This window comes from Python bivittatus, unplaced genomic scaffold (genome assembly GCF_059951505.1).
Source record: "Python bivittatus isolate LINGU-HERP-01145 unplaced genomic scaffold, Pbiv_v1 ctg000980_np1212, whole genome shotgun sequence".
NCBI lineage: Eukaryota > Metazoa > Chordata > Lepidosauria > Squamata > Pythonidae > Python > Python bivittatus.
This window is the reverse complement of record NW_028277125.1, coordinates 53,040,683-53,058,643: the sequence shown is the minus strand read 5'-3', so window position 1 is coordinate 53,058,643 and position 17,961 is coordinate 53,040,683. Positions and strand designations below refer to the sequence as shown.

Genomic DNA, 17,961 nt, shown 5'->3' with positions numbered 1-17,961 from the left:
GCATGACTTAGCATGATGTCCAAATGTGGCCATTTAGAAGAAGAAGACTTCAGATGAAGATTGAGAAGAGAAAGTAGGTTAAATATTAGCTAGTATGTCTGTTCCAACCAGATAATATTTTAATGGCCTGAAAAACTAATGAAACCTATTAGATAAAGTGTTATTTAAATTGACAAATTGGGTTTGTTTGTTTTATTAGGTCAAGTGTTTAGAGGATGAACGGTTGAGAACAGAAGATGAGTTATCAAAATACAGAGAACTTATTAATCGACAGAAGGCTGAGATTCATAATTTGCTAGACAAAGTGAAAACTGTAGATCAGCTGCAAGAGCAACATCAAAGGTACAAAAGTTAAATTCTTTGTTTTATTTTGAACAATGAAAATAATTTTATATGCAGAACATTCCATTTTAAACATTCTGCTCGGTGCAACAAAATAATCTGTGTTTTTTTTTATGAAGTTAACTTAAGTAATGTTACTAATATCAAGCAATATTTATTGCTGTTTAATACTGGTACACCAGATATTTCAAATTTGAAGTATCCTGTTTCATGTTCAAAATTGTCTCATTCAACCAAATGCTTGCAGAATGGCTGAAACAATTTGACTTTTTAATATGAAACAGTTGTTTTGAACTCAGACCAAGGTATTTCAGAGTCCTAATGCTATTGTTAATATTTCTGAAATGTTGGTGTAATGGAAAGGTGGTTTCTGTTTAAATTCTTGTAATGGTAAGTTCAAAAGAAAATTTTTTTTTAATGCTGTAGTTAGATTTAATACTAAATATAAACAATATATTTTTATATTTCTTTATCTTAATTATTTAGGATTTTGTTACTGTATTTCTATCAACACAGATACCTTTATTCATGGCTAAGGACTCTGGCTAGCTCAGCTTTTTGAAATTGCTGAACAGGCAACCATTTCTAGAGGTTAAAAACTGAAATTATTTTCATAATGATAAGCATTTTCTAATTCTTTCATTTTTGTGTTTATAAGTTTATAAAGAATCATTCTTTAAAAAGTTGAAATCACAACAGATCTTATCAGGAACATTTGCAAAGATAAGATTTATCCTAGCTTATAGTACATATTTTTATCAAGTTGATAATTTACCATAACCTTTCTTTCTGTGTATTTCATAATTTAATGTTCCATTTTAGACACATTCAAGCATTTTACTAGCCATTCATTTATCTCAGGGGCTGAGGATTTATCACCACTTTATCCAGGCAATCTTATAAAACAACAGTAAATTTGTGATCAGTAGTTTCACCAAGATAGGAAAGTTTGCTTCTTTTACATGGAAAATTAAACTTAATATAAGATAAATTGTATGTGAAATATTCTTTGATATTTTTGCCAATATTCATGAGTATATTGGTACATTCCTCTCAACACATGTGTGATAAAATTCTTAGTAGTCTTAAAGTTTAGAATGTTTTACTCCATTTTTAATTGGACATCATGATTAATCATTTACTACCTATTCTTCATCCTTTGATCTCCACAAAATGTTCATGAAAGATTCAAAAGCCACTGTGTGCTCTAGAGCCCATGTGCTGGTTTGAATGTAGCCAGTTAAAGTATTTTAAATATCTTTATTGAAATGAATATATTTATTGAAATGTTCCCAGATTTATTGTGATGCTGAATGTATGATAAATCTGCTCCTTAGAGTTTGCTCCTCTAAACTCCTTAGAGGGAATTGTGAGATGTAAAACTAATAATTTTATAGTACATAGATATTTTTAAAGGGTGTTTAACTTATTTTCTCCTACTTCTCAAGGGTGTTCCATCAATTTGCAGCTTCAAACCCTTTATTTCAGCACCAGCTTTTGGAGTCTTTATCTACTCTCTCTTTGCATTTTAAATTCGCCTCTTCCTTCACTTTACCTCCATTGGTCCACGTTCAGATTTCCTCAGTTTTAATATATATTGTAAAAGAAATTAGCTACCTTCAGTATTTATTCATGTCTATTTTAAGTCTTCATCTCCTTGAAGAGGGGCTTTTTTTTAATCCTTTGGTCAGTATCTTATAAAGTTAAGTTGCCTTCAAGACAAACTCAGCTCCTGTTGACTTTCTGGAGATATACATACAATTTTATGAACAACAGCATGGAAGTGGTTTGCCATTGCTCACTGACAATAATTCTTCTCTTAAACGTTGATGAAATAGTTTAAGTGGCTTTCTGTGTTTAACATCAATAAGGTTAAACAGCTAGAATCCAGTTTTGTAGATTACAGGACAATCTAATTTACGGGGAACTAGACAAAAAATGTCTGGCCACAATCATGTTTCCATATGGTCTAGGCAAACTAGGATTTAAAGTGCAGCCCTTACTACTTTGGTGTTTTATTATGTTGCATATTAAATGAAGGCAGCTATCATGTGATTGGAGAACCACCCATATAGCTCACAGGTTTTGTAAATGATAATTATTTGGAATGTTTCAATGTCACCAACTTCCCTTTGGATTTGCAGTATGTAACATAAGCATCTCTTGCCAATTAACACTGAAACCCATTTCCATAAAATGTGTTGTTAGAGTGTTTGCAGTTTGAAGCTGATGTGTAACCTCTGATGATAGAAGTGACTCCTGTCATTAAATGCATTTTCCTTTGGAAGTTAAAACTATTTAATTACATGCTGTCAAGGCTAGAAGTCACATCATGTTCTAATTTTCTATAACTACTTGCTTAAATAGTCAGTAAGTACCTTGTATTTGGATCAAGCCTTCAGATACCAAGACTTGCTTCAGACAAGTGTAACTGGTTTACTAGTGTTTGATATACTTCTTGCTTTTATTGTCTATGCTTTAGCCAAAAGAAATTGGGGTGGGGTGGAGTAGGTGCTAAGGAATGTCAGGCTCCAGGTTCTATTCAGGTATTGGTGATTTGTCTTGTGTGCAGTTTGTGTTTGCCCAGTAGAGCTAAACTAGAAACTGATCTTTACTTGGCTTGGTTTATATTCCACATTTCACTCTTTAAAAATATGCATTTGATTTAGAGATGAACACGAAATGAACTCTTTGAAGGAAGAAGTGGATAGTCTGAACACTCTGCTTAGTGATTTCCAGAAGGACATAGATGGCAGCCGGAAAAGAGAATCTGAGCTGTTGATGTTCACTGAAAAGCTAACCACTAAGAATGCCCAACTCCAGTCAGAAACCAACTCCTTACAAATGCAACTTGATAAGCTAACCTTCATGGAGAGAGAGTCACAGAATCAGCTGGAACTTGTTAATCAAGCAAGAGATGAACTGGTAAATCAAAATGCTAGTGAAATATTTCACTGTTCCTCCACACCCACTACCTGCAAATCCTGTGATTGCTGTAGATCAAGGAGCACTCCCAAAATTGCATTTGGTTCCTCTTAGGGGAATTCATTTTAAATGGTTTTCACATCAGTCCTGGAGTTCAGCTTTCTCCTTACCGACAGGAGCCCTGTCTTGTTTACGTTTCATTTCCACTTGTTCACATAAGGCATAACAGGACAATAAACTTTAATTCCTGTGTGGATGTAGGAAAGTATGAACTGCCAATGGAAGAATTAATATTTACCCTACAAAATCCAACTTTTACTTTTAGGATTTGCATATGGAGAACAGGGAAGCACTTGGTTTGAATCTCTCCCCAAGGGAGATTAGCCCTTTAAATGGTTTCAGGCAGGCAGTAAAAGCATTTTTATTTTGTGTAACTTTTACCGAAGGCATCTGATTTGACTAACTTTGGTTTAAGAGTTTTATTTTATTCTGGCTTACTGCTTAAATTGGTTTTAATCTTTTCTGTCCTACATTCCATGTTGGAAGCCCTCATTAAAATGAAAAAGTCATTCCTGAATCACCCCATAAAAAAATAAGTTTCTGCCTACCATGGTAAATCCATGTTGCTGCAAACCCCCAACAAGAATCTGTTGGCCTGTAACAAATTGAGTCAGATGAACCAGACAAATTATTCAGCAGGCCCGACTTTTCAAGTTGTTCTTGAGTCTCTCTTATTTTAAAAATACCAGTATTTTAAATTATATAAACTACTATGGAAAGGGGATGTTGATTATATGTCATTTTTCAGGCAAGTAAATTGAAGAAGGAAGAAGAGCTCCACAGAAGCAATATCCAGATGTTGGAGATGGAACTGGCATCTCAACAGAAAGCATCTGCAGATTTGAACACCAAGGCAGAGGAATTAAAAGATGAACTCATTACGCAGAAGCGAAAGCATGCCGCAAATCTTAAAGACCTCACCAAGCAACTTCAGCAAGGTTAACATTTCTCAAACGTTGGCTTCTGTGGTGTGTGTTTGACCTAGGAATTAAAACATCAGCTTTGCATCAAAGATCTTGTGTTTTGTTTCATTAGCACGAAGAAAATTGGATAGCCTTGAAAATGGCAGTTGTGATAAAGAAGTCAGCAGTATGGGGAGTCGTTCCAGCTCATCAGGTGAGTTATTTTGCTGATTTTTGAATTGTGAAGAAACAAAGCCATGCTAATAAAGTATGCTACAACTGTTAAATCTGCCATGAAAATATATTGTTTCCCCAGCAATTGTTAACAGTTTCCTATAGATTATGTCATAGTTGTACCTAGGTGTGTTGAATTTTCTTATGAAGCCCAATCTCAGTTAGCCAAAATGAATAGTAACTGCGTGTCTTGATCTTCCCTGAAAGCCTAAGGCTTCTGTGGTCTTCCACATCCAGAGCAATTTCACACTAACACCTCAGGGATAAACTCACGGGATAAACTTCGGCAAATTTTGAAAATTGTGTATAACTGTAAGGATGCATTCACAGATGCCAGTACTTTTTTTCAAGATCAAGATAGTACATGCAAATAATTTCAAAGTGGGCTGTGGATGTAATGTATTACACTCACACACAATTAGTACACTTCAGGTTTTGGTGCTTGACTTACCTACACCCGGTTGTGATTAATTTTCCAAGTCTAGCTAATTTTCAGCCAAGAGAAGCCATCTTCTGTAAGTTTCCCTACTCTTTCATTCCTCATATTGCCTATTGCTTCATGCAATTGCTGATACTTGCAAACTTCATGCAATTGCTTGTATTTTGAGGGTAGCACAAGCTGACTCTGCTGTATTTTCAGTCCTTTAAGGATGCCATCTTCATTTATCTTTAGGCAATTCCATACCCATAGCAATTTCTGGATCTCATGAGATTCTTTTCTTCTTTTGCTGACATTTAATGTTCTTTTGTTTCTCTCTGAGTCTTGTATCTCAGTCATTCTGCCCAAGAGTCCCACAAAAACCAAATTCGGAGAACCATATGTTCTTTATTACAGAATAAACACACACAAACAGAACAAATGGAGTCAGGCAGGTCTTTGAAAGAGTAGCTTGGTTTGAGAATTCTGTACTGAATGCAGTGGTAGTTCTGTGAGGCTATGGTGGAATGCCTAAGTAATGCTTGGAGATTTTGATCTACCATTTATAATTTGTTGATTTTTATCTTCAGAAATGCCTCTGGTGGCAGATAAGATTTTGATGATTTAAACTGCTACCTCAAAAGCTGGAGATACACAAATGAAAGACTCAATTTGCATGTTACAAATGATGAGCCTGCTGCTTTAAGATTCATTATTTCTATGGTACTTTTAACCTGAAGAGAAATTATTAGCTCTTGTTTGGTGTAGAACCTGTCAATAATCTGTGTGATCTGTAACTGGTATTAAAGTTCATATTCACCTTGAGGTATTCATACATACATATTCAAAGTGTTTTTGTCTGCTTCTTTCCAACTCTTTTTTATTTCCTCTGCCAAAACTAATTTCATTTAAAGAAATGTGACTTTTCTGAATGTTATTAGTTCCTAAATAGAGACAAAGTTTTACCTGGACAAGTGTTGACCTAATTCTGAAGATGTTTATATATACTTGCGGAAAAGGAAAAAAGCAAAGGGATGGGGGAGAAAGATTTGCCTTAGAACTGGGCAATCCAATTAAGATGCAGTTGGTTTGGCAGGGTCTCTTAATGCCCGAAGCAGCAATGAAGACCGTTCACCAGAAAACACTGGCTCTTCAGTAGTAGTTGATCATTTTCCTGAAGTGGACAAAACTGTCTTGATTGAGCGGATAGTAAGACTGCAGAAAGCGCATGCTCGAAAAAATGAAAAGATGGAGTTCATGGAGGATCACATCAAACAACTGGTGGAAGAAATCAGGAAAAAAACCAAGTATGTACCATAATGGTCCATGTTCTCATTAGCTGGGGAAAGAAAAGAAAAAGGCTCAGTGTAACCCTAATATTGTGCCACGGTCTTGCTCTGTCCTGCAGTAAACACAGCACATTTGTAAAGTGAAAGTTCAAATGGTGGTAGTCTTTTCCAAATAGCTTCAAGTATTTCACTGTTTAATAGAGCAAATAAATAGGGGAAATTTCCATTTATCAACCTTACTTATGAATTCAGCAAAAAGAATCTCTTAGTAATAAACAGAACTTGTTCTGAAATTAAATGAAGAGAGCAATGTTGACTAAACTGTAGAAATGTAATGTTTATGTTTTGATTTACAGTATATAAAGTATTCTCTGCTATTAAAGATGTTTATTTCTATATCCTGATTTAAAGTTGAATTCTGAAAATAGCCCACAATAAACTGAATCAAAAGTAATTACTTGCTAGAAAGTTATTAAGCTTAAATTTATTCCTCACTGTTCTTTCACTGGCTTATTTTAGAGATAAAACTCTTCATATAAAAATATTTGGGTTAACTGCTGTCATTCAATACTCTGAAGTAATTATGTGGCTGCACATAACTGCAGTGAAATGTTTAATGTATACCCTGGCAGAATATATCATTACAGACCCCCACCTGTGTAACTGCTCATTGAAATATGTGTGCTATAGAGACCTGATTCTTAAAGCAATATCCAGGGTAGTGATAGTTTCTAAGAATTTGCCAAATTAGTTCCATGGTCATATTTTGTTATTTGCAAACAGAACAAATTAACTAGCTCTTGCCATCTGGAGGCAACTAAATGATTTTTGGTAGCATTGTCCTCATGAGACATTTTTACTTACCAGTTTTGTGTATTAATGATAACTCTGGGAATGTGAAACTTCGGCATGAACATATTCCTTAGCTTTATACAGTTCTGACTGGAAAGATGCACTTGTTCACTGTTTCACATAAAAGGAGTAATTCTCTTCCACTTGCCATTGACTAGCTATGATATACATAAAAACATTTTTAGCTATTGGAATTTGGGTCTATCAAGCTGCTACGCTTGACCCCCACTATATCAAGTGTGTAGATCTGGGGGAATTAAACTGTATGAGGATGATCTATTCCATGTAAGGAGAGAGGAAATGTAGCCCAAGAAATAGTTGAGGGAGGGTAATTTGAATAAACAAAGATGCTGTCCAGTGGAAAAGGAAATGAATGACATTATGGGCAGTTCACATATTACATTTTAACATACACCTTATAGAATGCTTTTGGTTAATCACTTGGCTTATTGGACTGTGCAGCCTGCCCACCATTTGGTACAGGACTTGACTGTAAGACCCAGTGATTAGTTTTGTACATTGCACTGAGCCACCTTAGCATGATTTGATTTGGCTTATCATTATCTCTGAAACCATTATGTGTGGATTGAAAGCCATTGTTGATGGCATAGTGTTATTTATGAAGTATGCCATTGTGGCTTATGTTAAATGTATCCTTGTTTCTTGATTGGGGTAGGGAGTTGGAATTCTCATAGGTACGTATCTGAAGTTCCATAGGAGTGGCTCCTTTGTCTTTGATCAGTAGAGAACACGCAGAGATAAGTAGGAGCCTGGCCCTCTCTTCCAAATTACTATGCAGGACTTCTCATTCCTGACATATTCAAGACTTGTGTTCTGGGAAAAGCAAAAAAAAAAAAAATTCTTTAGTTAAGGTGCAAGAGTGATGCAAATGAATCAGAACTTTCCCACTAGCCTCAATCAGGCCAAGCTTTTCTGTGACATCATCTTACACTATTTTGATTTTTTGCAGAATAATCCAGAGTTACATTTTGCGGGAAGAAGCTGGCACACTTTCATCTGAAGCATCAGATTTCAATAAAGTACATTTAAGTCGGCGTGGTGGGATCATGGCTTCTCTCTACACATCCCACCCAGCAGACAGCGGACTCACCTTAGAACTCTCTCTGGAGATCAACAGGAAACTTCAGGCGGTCCTGGAGGATACTTTATTGAAAAATATTACCCTAAAAGTGAGTTTTAAGATAACACTCCAAAATAAATTTTATAAAATAGAGAAATACTGAATACAATTTCACAGTAACTTTAAAAATTGCAGAATAGTGAGGAATACTTCTGGGACTGCGCCACAAAATAAAATCTGTATTTGAATAGCAGTTTCCATTAAGACAAAAGACTAAAGCTACACTAAAGGAAGCCCGATTAGAATTAGGGCTGCTATTCTAAACACACTGGGAATAATTTCCAGGGCAGCTAAAAGAGCTTACTTCTAAGTATTTTAGATTTGGGTATGATCTTGTTTTAAGCAAAATGAAGTAAATACATAGTTAAATTATTGTATGAAAGTTTAATAAAAGAAAGTCATTATTAATCCCAAAACTGAAGCTCCTCAGATGTGTCTTTCTAAGTGGGGGTGGGTAAGATGGGGATCCTCCTTCAGGAGCACAGAAGAATGCTGTCTGGGAAAGAGAATTTCTGCTGTGGAGGCTTTAAGTATACATGTGGGAAGCTCTGCGTTTGTAATTCACCCATTGTTCCTGCTGGTAACAGGTATTTCAAAGCACAGTTTGCCTTTGAATCACTGGTCAAAAACCTCTCCATTCACATGTAGGGCCCTTGGAATAAGCCCTTGGCAATGTCGGTAAGCATGGGCAATTTTACTCCTGTTAGAACTAAGAGGAAATTTTAAAAAGGATAATGTAATCGTATGTGGGAATGACTTTGGGAAACTGGACGACAAGATGCTGTCTCGGGAATGGTCAGATAAGAGGGAGCATAGCCCACAGCTGCATAGTCAGCAGAGCAAGAGGCTCAGAAGGGATGCTCCCTAAATTATTGGGCTGTAAAAGTGACGAGAGAATTGTACTTTCAGTCTTGCAAGATTCTGTTATGTAGCCTCACAATAAAGTAGAATTAGCTCATGACCATGAGCTAATCATGACCATGTTTCCTGGGAAGGCTGACGTTAAAGACAGCAGAAACAAAAATAGTTTAATTCCTTAGTCACCAGCCAGCATAGCGCAAATTGGAAGGGTTTCAGAATTCATCACCTCTATCCCTTTTAAGGGCTAATTTGTACATATATCCCACCCAGAGCAATGAATCTAGTCATGACTGACTAGATTTAAGACTTAAGTGTCTACTTCAAAGCCTGGCTGGAAAAGGAAAGTTTCTTAATGTCGTTTTTTATAGTTTTCAGAGCATGTCATGCTGAAGAGATGAATGTTTTGGTTGAGAAGGCTATAGTCCCAACTATTACATTCTTACTTTATAACTAGTTGGAATCTGAACCAGAATCTCACTCATTAATTCCAAAGGAAAATGAGATATGAAAAGGTGTTGTCTGACAGATGCTAGATCTTTTCCATATAGTCTTTATATGCAATAAGTAAGAACTTGGATTTGATTTAGAAACTAACTGACCACCCAAATAAGTAATGTTTATGCAGTTATAGACTTGCTTGGTGTTACCATTTTAAATGTGTTATTTAGAGTATATTTTATAGTACTGTAGAATCTGTTAACTATTTTAGTTTGTATTTTATTGTATTTTTTTAAAGGAATGTTTTAAAATAATAGTTATTGAAATCTTAGAATCAGAAATGGAGAACAAATTATGGTTAGAGTTCCCCATCCATCTTTTAACTCTTCTACCATTGTTTTCCTGATCAGGCTGTTCCAGAATCCAAATATCCTTGAAATGTACTTTAACTGGGTATTGAATTTGGGTTTCTTTAAAGTCTGGAATATTGACAGGCTTTGTTTAAAAGCAATAAAAGTATGCTATTGTGACTCAGTTTTATATGCTAAACAAACTTGTTTGAAGACTTTAATCTTGCTATGAAGCTTATGGAACAGTTCATATTTTTCCCACAAAGATTTCTTTGTAATGCTGAAATATAGCTGCAATTCATTTTAGAAATAAATATTTTTAAATGTAGTCTAGCTGAAGTTATAGTTTCCAAAATAAGGCAGTTTTGCATAGATGAAAAAAAAATATGACTGAGTGAATGCATCTTGTATCTTATGAGTATGTGCTAGTTCAGATAATATACTTGAATGAATTCATTCTGAATGTGTAGGTAGCTCTATTTGAATTTAAATATTGGAAGTTCTGCTAATAATTTGTCTCTTTCTTCTTCAAAGGAAAACCTGCAAACTCTGGGAACTGAAATAGAACGGTTAATTAAGCAGCAACATGAACTAGAACAGAGGCTGAAGCAAACATAACTGAGAGCAAGACCAAAGAAGTAGACGTTCCAGCTTTGATGATTATATAAACTGGATGGCCAGCTATGTTTTGTTAGTCCCACAAAGTTTTAATAAAGCAAAGTTGCTTATGAACAACTTTGACTAGATCCCAATGCCTGCTTTGCTTAAACAAATGGAGACCTTGAACTTTTCTGAACATACTTCCATCCATCACTGAAACTAAATATCAACACTTGCAGCTTCTTCTGTTAGAGAGAATGCAACTGCTCTGCTTTTAAAGAAGCAGCTTTAAAGAATGGACTAGTGTACTAGGACTGGTGTGTTTGTTGTTGATTGTTTTACAGAGGGAAGATGGGGGTAAAAATGGGTGGCTGTTGCATGCGTATTAACCCCAGTGCCTTCTAGGGCATACATTTTTCCCCTAAATATACATGCATTCTTGGATATATTTCGATTTGTTATTTATAACATGCATTGGGAAAGGGCTTCATGGTATACTTTCTTTTAATATACAGTTGAAAGATATGACAGGTATTTTAGCAACTTGACCAAAAACAATTTTTTAAAATCCCTCTTGATTCCTCAGATGTGAATAGTATCTTTTTTTTTAAAAAAAAATGCTGATAACAAAAAGATTGAGAAAACTCTGCAGTATATTGACCCAAGAGGTTGAAGCCAATTTTGTATCTATGGGAAGACAAAAACAATATAGAATCAATAAGCCCTCAGATCTTGCGGAATGGCTCTGTTCATTGAAATGGAAATAACACTGTAATTATTGCATGTAAGCACAGTTGACTGTAACACATATCTGTGCAAGTGATTGATAAAATCCTATATGGGTAGATGAAAGGAAAAGGAGATTTATCCAGATTCTGAAGATACTGAGGTCACCTCTATAACTATTTAACAATATTAATCTAATAATGCAAAGGATGACAGTTATTCACCATCTTCATGCATATAGCTTCAGCTGGAATAACAACTACCAAATTCCCAGTGACGTTACTGGCTGGGTATTCTGTAAGGTTTTTTTTTAAAGTTATATTTATATTCTGCCTTTCTACCCAGTTTTGTGTAGCACTCAAGGCAGCTCATCCTAGCACACCTGGAGGAAGACTACAAATGAGCAGTTACCCTTCATTTGCTGCAGTGGGAGAATAATAAATAATGGTATCTCGGCTAAGACATAGATGAGAGCAACTCCCCCAGTACAAAGTGTAAAGCATTAAATATAGTTAAGTCTGTGAATAATGTTGTTGTGGAGAGAATCAAGGCGATGAAAACACCCTCCTTCCTTCCCTCACAGCCTGGTGCCTCCCAGATGGAGATTGTCACCATGCGGTTGGCTCTGAATAAGGGGAGTTGTAATGAATGATGTCTGCATTAACCTCTTGGAGAACAGAAAGTGATGGTGACCTGATACAAGCTGTAGCTTCCTTTTTTTTTATTGCTTTGACAAGCACTAGCATGTATGTATCTGTGTTTCTAAGGAGCAACAGTGCAATAGAAAGAAGCTCAAATATCCTTATGTTCTTTCTCTGGGGCCAAAGGGAAGCAATAGATGTTTAGGTTTGTACTTGTCCTACCTGGTATGTTAGGCAAATACTTAGGGTTCCACTTTTTATCCCTGCTGCCCTTTTAGGAAGACAGGGCTTTAAATGAATACATTGCCCTAACTTTTTTTTTACCCCTTTTGCTTGGATGAAGATAGTTGCTGTCCAAAAATGTGTTACTATGGAACACTTAAATCTTGTGTGATTACTTTTAAACCAAGGTAGTCAGAAAGTTAATCAATAGTTTTCATTCCATCAATAAAATGAACTTGTTTGTGTTCATTTCTATTCTATTCCCCCGTCCCTGGTATATGAAAGGAAGCCAGTAACAGTTTCAGGTTGCAATAGTCCTTGTGATTGTTTATTCCAAAGGACCAGACTCCTTTAGAGCTGTTTACATAGTTGCATGTGATGGTGCCCTTCCTTGAGAAAAGTACAGAGATTTCAAGAGTTGCTTTGAAAAACAACAACAGCAGCAGCATTTGAGGTTGGAGTGATATAAACAAATCCTTTGTATAAACGTGTATATAGTGCTAGAGTTTGTATTTTTCTAAAAGCCGTGCTTTTCATATTTTTCCAAAAATAAGACACATGTATAGCAGCAACACTACAACAAGCAAACATGTTTGCTTCCGATTCATAATGTTAAATTGTACAATGCATCTTTAGGGTTGTGGACATTGCTGTATAGAATAAATTTAGGCTGCAGTCCTTTATTTTCTGAGGAAATAACCTCTGTCCAATGCAGTTGGACTTATTGTTGGGTATTTTTCTGCATTCTGTTTTACTTCATGATAAAGAGATTAGGACTAAAATAACTGAAATAATAGAAGTGAATGCCCTAGTTAATTACACAATATTGATTTTAAGGATTGAAATCTAAGCACTGCTTGCATGTCAAAGTATTTTCAAAAGCAGAGTGTCTCATGTATATGACAGAACTATATTCATTTTCAGAGCAGCATATCACCGACCTTCAAAACTTTAGCCTGTGAACTAGGTCCATGTTTGTACACTGAATTATTACACTGAAGAATGTTTAAACTGCATTCAAACCTGAGTGAACAATCATTTCTCTTTTCTTGAATAATATGGAAGTTGGAAGCTGATAAGTTCTTGTCTGAGTACCAAAGGGATTACATTGTGTAATGCAAAAGGCTGTTTTGCAGTAACTATCAGTCACTGCAAAGAAACTAGCTTTTCTAAAAGCACGGTTAGAAATCTGACATATCCTCAGTGTGAGCATGATCATCTTCTACATGTTAGAAATGTATTTCAGTACACAAGCTGTGTCAGATATATAACCACCTATGTCTTGGCTTAATAAGCCTTGTGTTTGTGCACTCCAGCCTCACCTCACTTATCCCAAAATGGGTATCAGATAACTTTTTGGTTATCCAGTCAGCACCTAAGCCAAAGAATATGCAAGCAAGTTGAAAGCAGGGAATATTTTTCTTAAAGTTAATGCCCTGTTTTCCCCACCTTTCCTTTTCATAGCTTTCTTTAGCTTTCTTTCCCATCTCTTTTTCCCCAGGGACTTGCTCTCAACCAGTTTCCAGGTTTTATCACCGTGTGCAAAATATTGCCACTATGCTCTTGAGCCTTTATTTTGGAGACATTTATAGGATCATGGAACCTCATCAGTCTGACAGTTTAGAAGCTTATCCACCGGTGTTGTTTTCATTTTCAGAGATGACCCACATCTTTCAAACATATCTTTGCTAGACTAAGAGCAAGAGACAAGTTTAGGGAGTTTTAATGAAAACAAAGTTTCTTAGGATGCTGAATTCTGCTCCAGTGACAGATGTTGTTTGATGACTCTGTTTGCTCTGAATAGTGAACAACTGTCAAGTTTGAATTGATTTCCCATGCTAGTACATTAAAACCAAAATCTCCTTTGAATGAAGCTCAGCTCTTGGTGATTTTTATGGGCATGTCTGTAAGTTTTATTGGCAATAATACGGGTTTGCTATTATAACTTTCTGGTATTTTTAAAATGTTATTTTTCCAGTCTAGACTAGTATTTCCTCATTGTCTCCCATCCAAGCACTAACAATGTCCATTGATACTTAGTTTTTAGATCATTCATTTCCATAGGAGCAATAAATAGCTAATACATGGCTAGGACAAACAAGTTGTTAATGCTGTTTATTTATTAGCAGTATTAAGTAAATAAACTAGAGTGGCTTTTTTATATTCAGGATGGTTAGAGACTCATGGATCCGTGCAACAAACATTTGAAACCAAACTAATGGTTCAGCATTAACTAAATTGAAGAGCATTTAATCTGCTAATGTCTAATCTGCTTTTCATTGGTGTTCATTTTTTACTATTTTAGCTCACTGAATGAGAAGACTTGGTAAAACAAACCAAGCAGCGTGAGCACTGGATAAGTCTATAGCCAGGAAAATGGAGAGAACTAAGCATAGTGAGTGAGCTCAGAAAGAAAAGGTGCAAAGGGAAAAGAAGAAACTTTTGAAATTAATCTTAGGCTATTCTAAGCTGGGCTGGGTTATGGATTCAGCCAGTATGAAAGGGTACACTGCCATTAGTTTGCATGATTCATGTAGAAAATATGTACAGTATTTTTCACAAATTGCAATTAACTCAGTATTATTTCCTCCCCAGAACCTGGGATCCGTGGTAACGTAATCCTAAAATGCATATTTCCTGAACAGAAAGTGATTATCTTCTAAACTAGTGTTTCTCCAACTTGGCTTCTCCAGCTTGGGGAATTCTGTGAGTTGAAGTCCACATGTCTTAAAGTTGCCAAGTTGGAGAAACACTGTTCTAAATTGTTATGCTCAAATTGATGTCTCCTAAACAAGGTTACAGAGTTTCTTACTATTCAGAAAGGTTGGACCTACTTGAGCCACCAAGAAGGACGAGGCAGTCTGCTTATTGTTTTGCAAAATTGCCAGGCCATCCTAACTGGGGGACAGAGAGATCAAGGGTAAACTCAAAAGGAAAAAAAATATATTACCAGTCTGGCTTTGAAGATGCCATTGTGTTTTGTTAATAGGGGATAGAATGGAATATGGGATAGTAAGGAAGCAGTCCTGCTTGTCTTCAAATGTAAATTTATATCGATATAAATCAGCTTGGAAACCAAACCTATTAGTGGATAAAACATATTTTTGAAAAGGAAGATTACCCACAAATTTGGATTCAGTGTCTTGCTTCTTGTAGCATGTTTTCAATTCCAGCTTTCCTTTACCATCAAGAAAATCCCATCTTGTTCATTAAAACTGCATCCACATTTGGATGTTTTGCTTCCACTTTATTCTCTCCTGATCTTAAGTGTCAAAGCAGGAAAGTCAGCCATAACTGACTTTCAAAACTTGGCTTTTGTAATTCCTGATTTCCATGTTATGAGAAGCTGCGATTAACTGCAGTGTTGTGGCTTTTTTATCACTGCTTGCATGAACAGTGGAGGGAAGCAGGAACAAATGTGCAGTAAGACTGTGCCTATCCTGGCTTTTCAAGTCAGCATTTGATTGTACATACTGGGCCACTGTCAGAAATTCTCAATTCATAACTGCAAGTTATTGGTAAAGCACAGGGATCTTTGTAGCAAGGCACTTTCTTAGAGATACCGTCACTGTCATCTGAGGACACAGCTGAAGTGTCCAGTGATACAAAAGGCGCTACCTAGCCTGAGAATGTGGAATTGTATCTACCAGTCGGGGCATAGTGTGAGGAATCTGAAGGATGCACAAATGGAATCTGATTGACATAGCGCATCACTTGGTTTCACATTTGCGCTTGATGCCAGGCTGAATTGATAGCACTGGAAAGTATTGTGTTAATGTAGGACAATGTCCAAACTTGGCCACTTTAAGATGAGTGGACTTCAACTCCCAGAATTCCCCAGCCAGCATGGCTGGCTGGGGAATTCTGGGAGTTGAAGCCCATTCATCTTAAAGTGGCCAAGTTTGGACAATACTGATGTAGGATGATAGTTTGACTTTGGTGTTAAGTACCACAGTGACCAAGTCATGCCTGCAAGTAATCACTAGATGTTGCTACAGGCCCTGATAGCTATTTCCCCCATTGCCGACCATTCCCATCCTCCAGCAAGATGCACAAAAGCAAGCAAATGGACAAATGTAAAGACAGACCTCTAGTTGATTTCTTCTGTCTCCAGAGTGACTATTGCCACAGTATTGGCTTCCTTGAAAAAATGCTCTGCTTTCAGTAAAAACAGCTTGCTTGCAAATTCATTCCCTTGAGTCAAATTTATGCAAATACTATTAAGCTTGGTGCTTAATGATAAGCACCAAAATCGCCTTCTGAATCAGCAGAGTCACACCCTGCTGACAATATATTCTAACAATACATCTCTTAGTTCTTAAAACAAAGATGAGAGATTTCTTTCTCCTTTCTGTAATACAATTCTGTTTAGTAATGCACACAACTTTGTGTTGTTTGTATTTTAGTCATAATCCTTTAAATGAAGCATAGTTTACTATGAACAACAGTAGGTGGTGCTAAAAAACCTTGCATATCTTCTTAAAAAGGGGGGGGACATTTTTGCCATGTCTGACAATCACAGCTTCCCCCCCCTCCCCCCATAATGGAAGGATTTTACTTATCTAGTTGGTGTGCTGATAGTGGAACTATGTTTAAATCCATTTGCATTGCTGTATTTAAAGATAAAAAATATATAAAAGGATGGCTTGATTCAAACATATTCTGTAGATATTCCTGTATAAATGAAGGTTCTCTGCTCCCTTCTAAAAAGTAGCTGTATATTGTGTATATCTTGGGTTTGAAATAATAAATATGAACAAATGTGCAGATGATTCTCTTTAGTAGTTTTGCAAGACAGTTGACTTTTTGACTTAGCAAACGAGATGCAGACACATCACTGGGGATGCCTCTTATAAGGTGTATTGACAAAAGCAGTGGACATAGTAATTCTACTTCCACGACTGCAGTTTCAGCTTCTCAAATCATACCTTGCCAGTCTGTGGCAGGGGTGAGAGTGGGAGGGTTGAGCAAGTAGGCAATATTAAATTAAGATCACTACCCATAGTAGAAATTTTGAAGCTAATTTTATATCTTTATTTCCTGTATTGGCAAAAAGGCATAGAGTAGACTGGGGATAGAAAACCCAATGATTGTTTCAAGCTTCTTCTATAATTATAATACTTTATGCTTTTTCAGCAAAAAACAAAACAAAACACCAAACAGGTAAGATTCTTACCTTTCTTCATCCTTGGAAAAATCTTGTGTAGTCAACTAGGTTGAAAGGCTGTGGTTTCAGTCATTGTCCAAAGTTATTCCATATACCCTCTGGTTCTAAACTGAACTTAGTATAGACTTAGTATATGTATGTATATATGTATGTTTGCATTTAAGAATACTGCTGATAATTCACACATCATGCTAAGCCTTAATTTTGTTAATTGGTTTGTTGTCCAACCCACAATTAACTGCATTCACACATCCTGCTAAGCTATAAAACATTATTTCAGATCCCAGGTCTAGGTTCATACAATATGTGAAGGCAAAAGCCAGACCAGGTTATGGCATGAATCCATTAGCCCAAGCCATTCATGTTGCTTCTCTGAAGTCAACAGCAGTCTTAGCAAACGTTACTCAGGGATATTCATTTGTTTAATTTGTTGAGCACTGAAACATATGTGTACTGCATTGCATTGACCATCATTTTGAGAATTTGTGCTTGTAGAGCATGATTGAAGTGCAACTAATAGTTGTAAATAACAAGTAGGGGCACTTTGCTAGAGTTCAACATAATGTCATAATTTTCTTTTAAAAACAGTTGTCTCAAATATCTGGTGGAAGCTGTACAGCACAATACCAGGAAAAGATGGAGCTCTTTTAAATAGTTGCAAACAGGTGCTACATTTCAGCCCTACACATTCTGAAGCACTTTTTTGGAATTTAATCTAAAATCCTGCACACAGCAATAATAAATATGATTCTATGTTATAGGGTTTTGCTCTGCAGAGTGACATCTTCCTATG

General features: G+C 36.1%; 1 protein-coding gene across 2 annotated transcripts in view; it reads left to right on the top strand.

The window, feature by feature from the left end:
• CCDC186 (coiled-coil domain containing 186) overlaps nucleotides 1-16,766 on the top strand; it is a 46,004-nt gene extending 29,238 nt beyond the window's left edge. The window contains exons 10-17 of one of the 2 annotated variants that reach the window (XR_015794478.1): nucleotides 200-342; nucleotides 3,012-3,267; nucleotides 4,076-4,265; nucleotides 4,363-4,443; nucleotides 5,978-6,188; nucleotides 7,993-8,212; nucleotides 10,347-15,778; nucleotides 15,903-16,766. Coding sequence is in view for 1 of the 2 variants with exons in the window: in XM_025171465.2 (XP_025027233.2) it covers nucleotides 200-342; nucleotides 3,012-3,267; nucleotides 4,076-4,265; nucleotides 4,363-4,443; nucleotides 5,978-6,188; nucleotides 7,993-8,212; nucleotides 10,347-10,430 (1,185 nt within the window). In the remaining variant the exon portion in view is untranslated. Of the gene's footprint in view, nucleotides 1-199; nucleotides 343-3,011; nucleotides 3,268-4,075; nucleotides 4,266-4,362; nucleotides 4,444-5,977; nucleotides 6,189-7,992; nucleotides 8,213-10,346; nucleotides 15,779-15,902 lie in introns of those variants that run through there. The other variant, XM_025171465.2, reaches the window with a different exon arrangement.
• The last annotated feature ends 1,195 nt before the right edge of the window (nucleotides 16,767-17,961 follow it).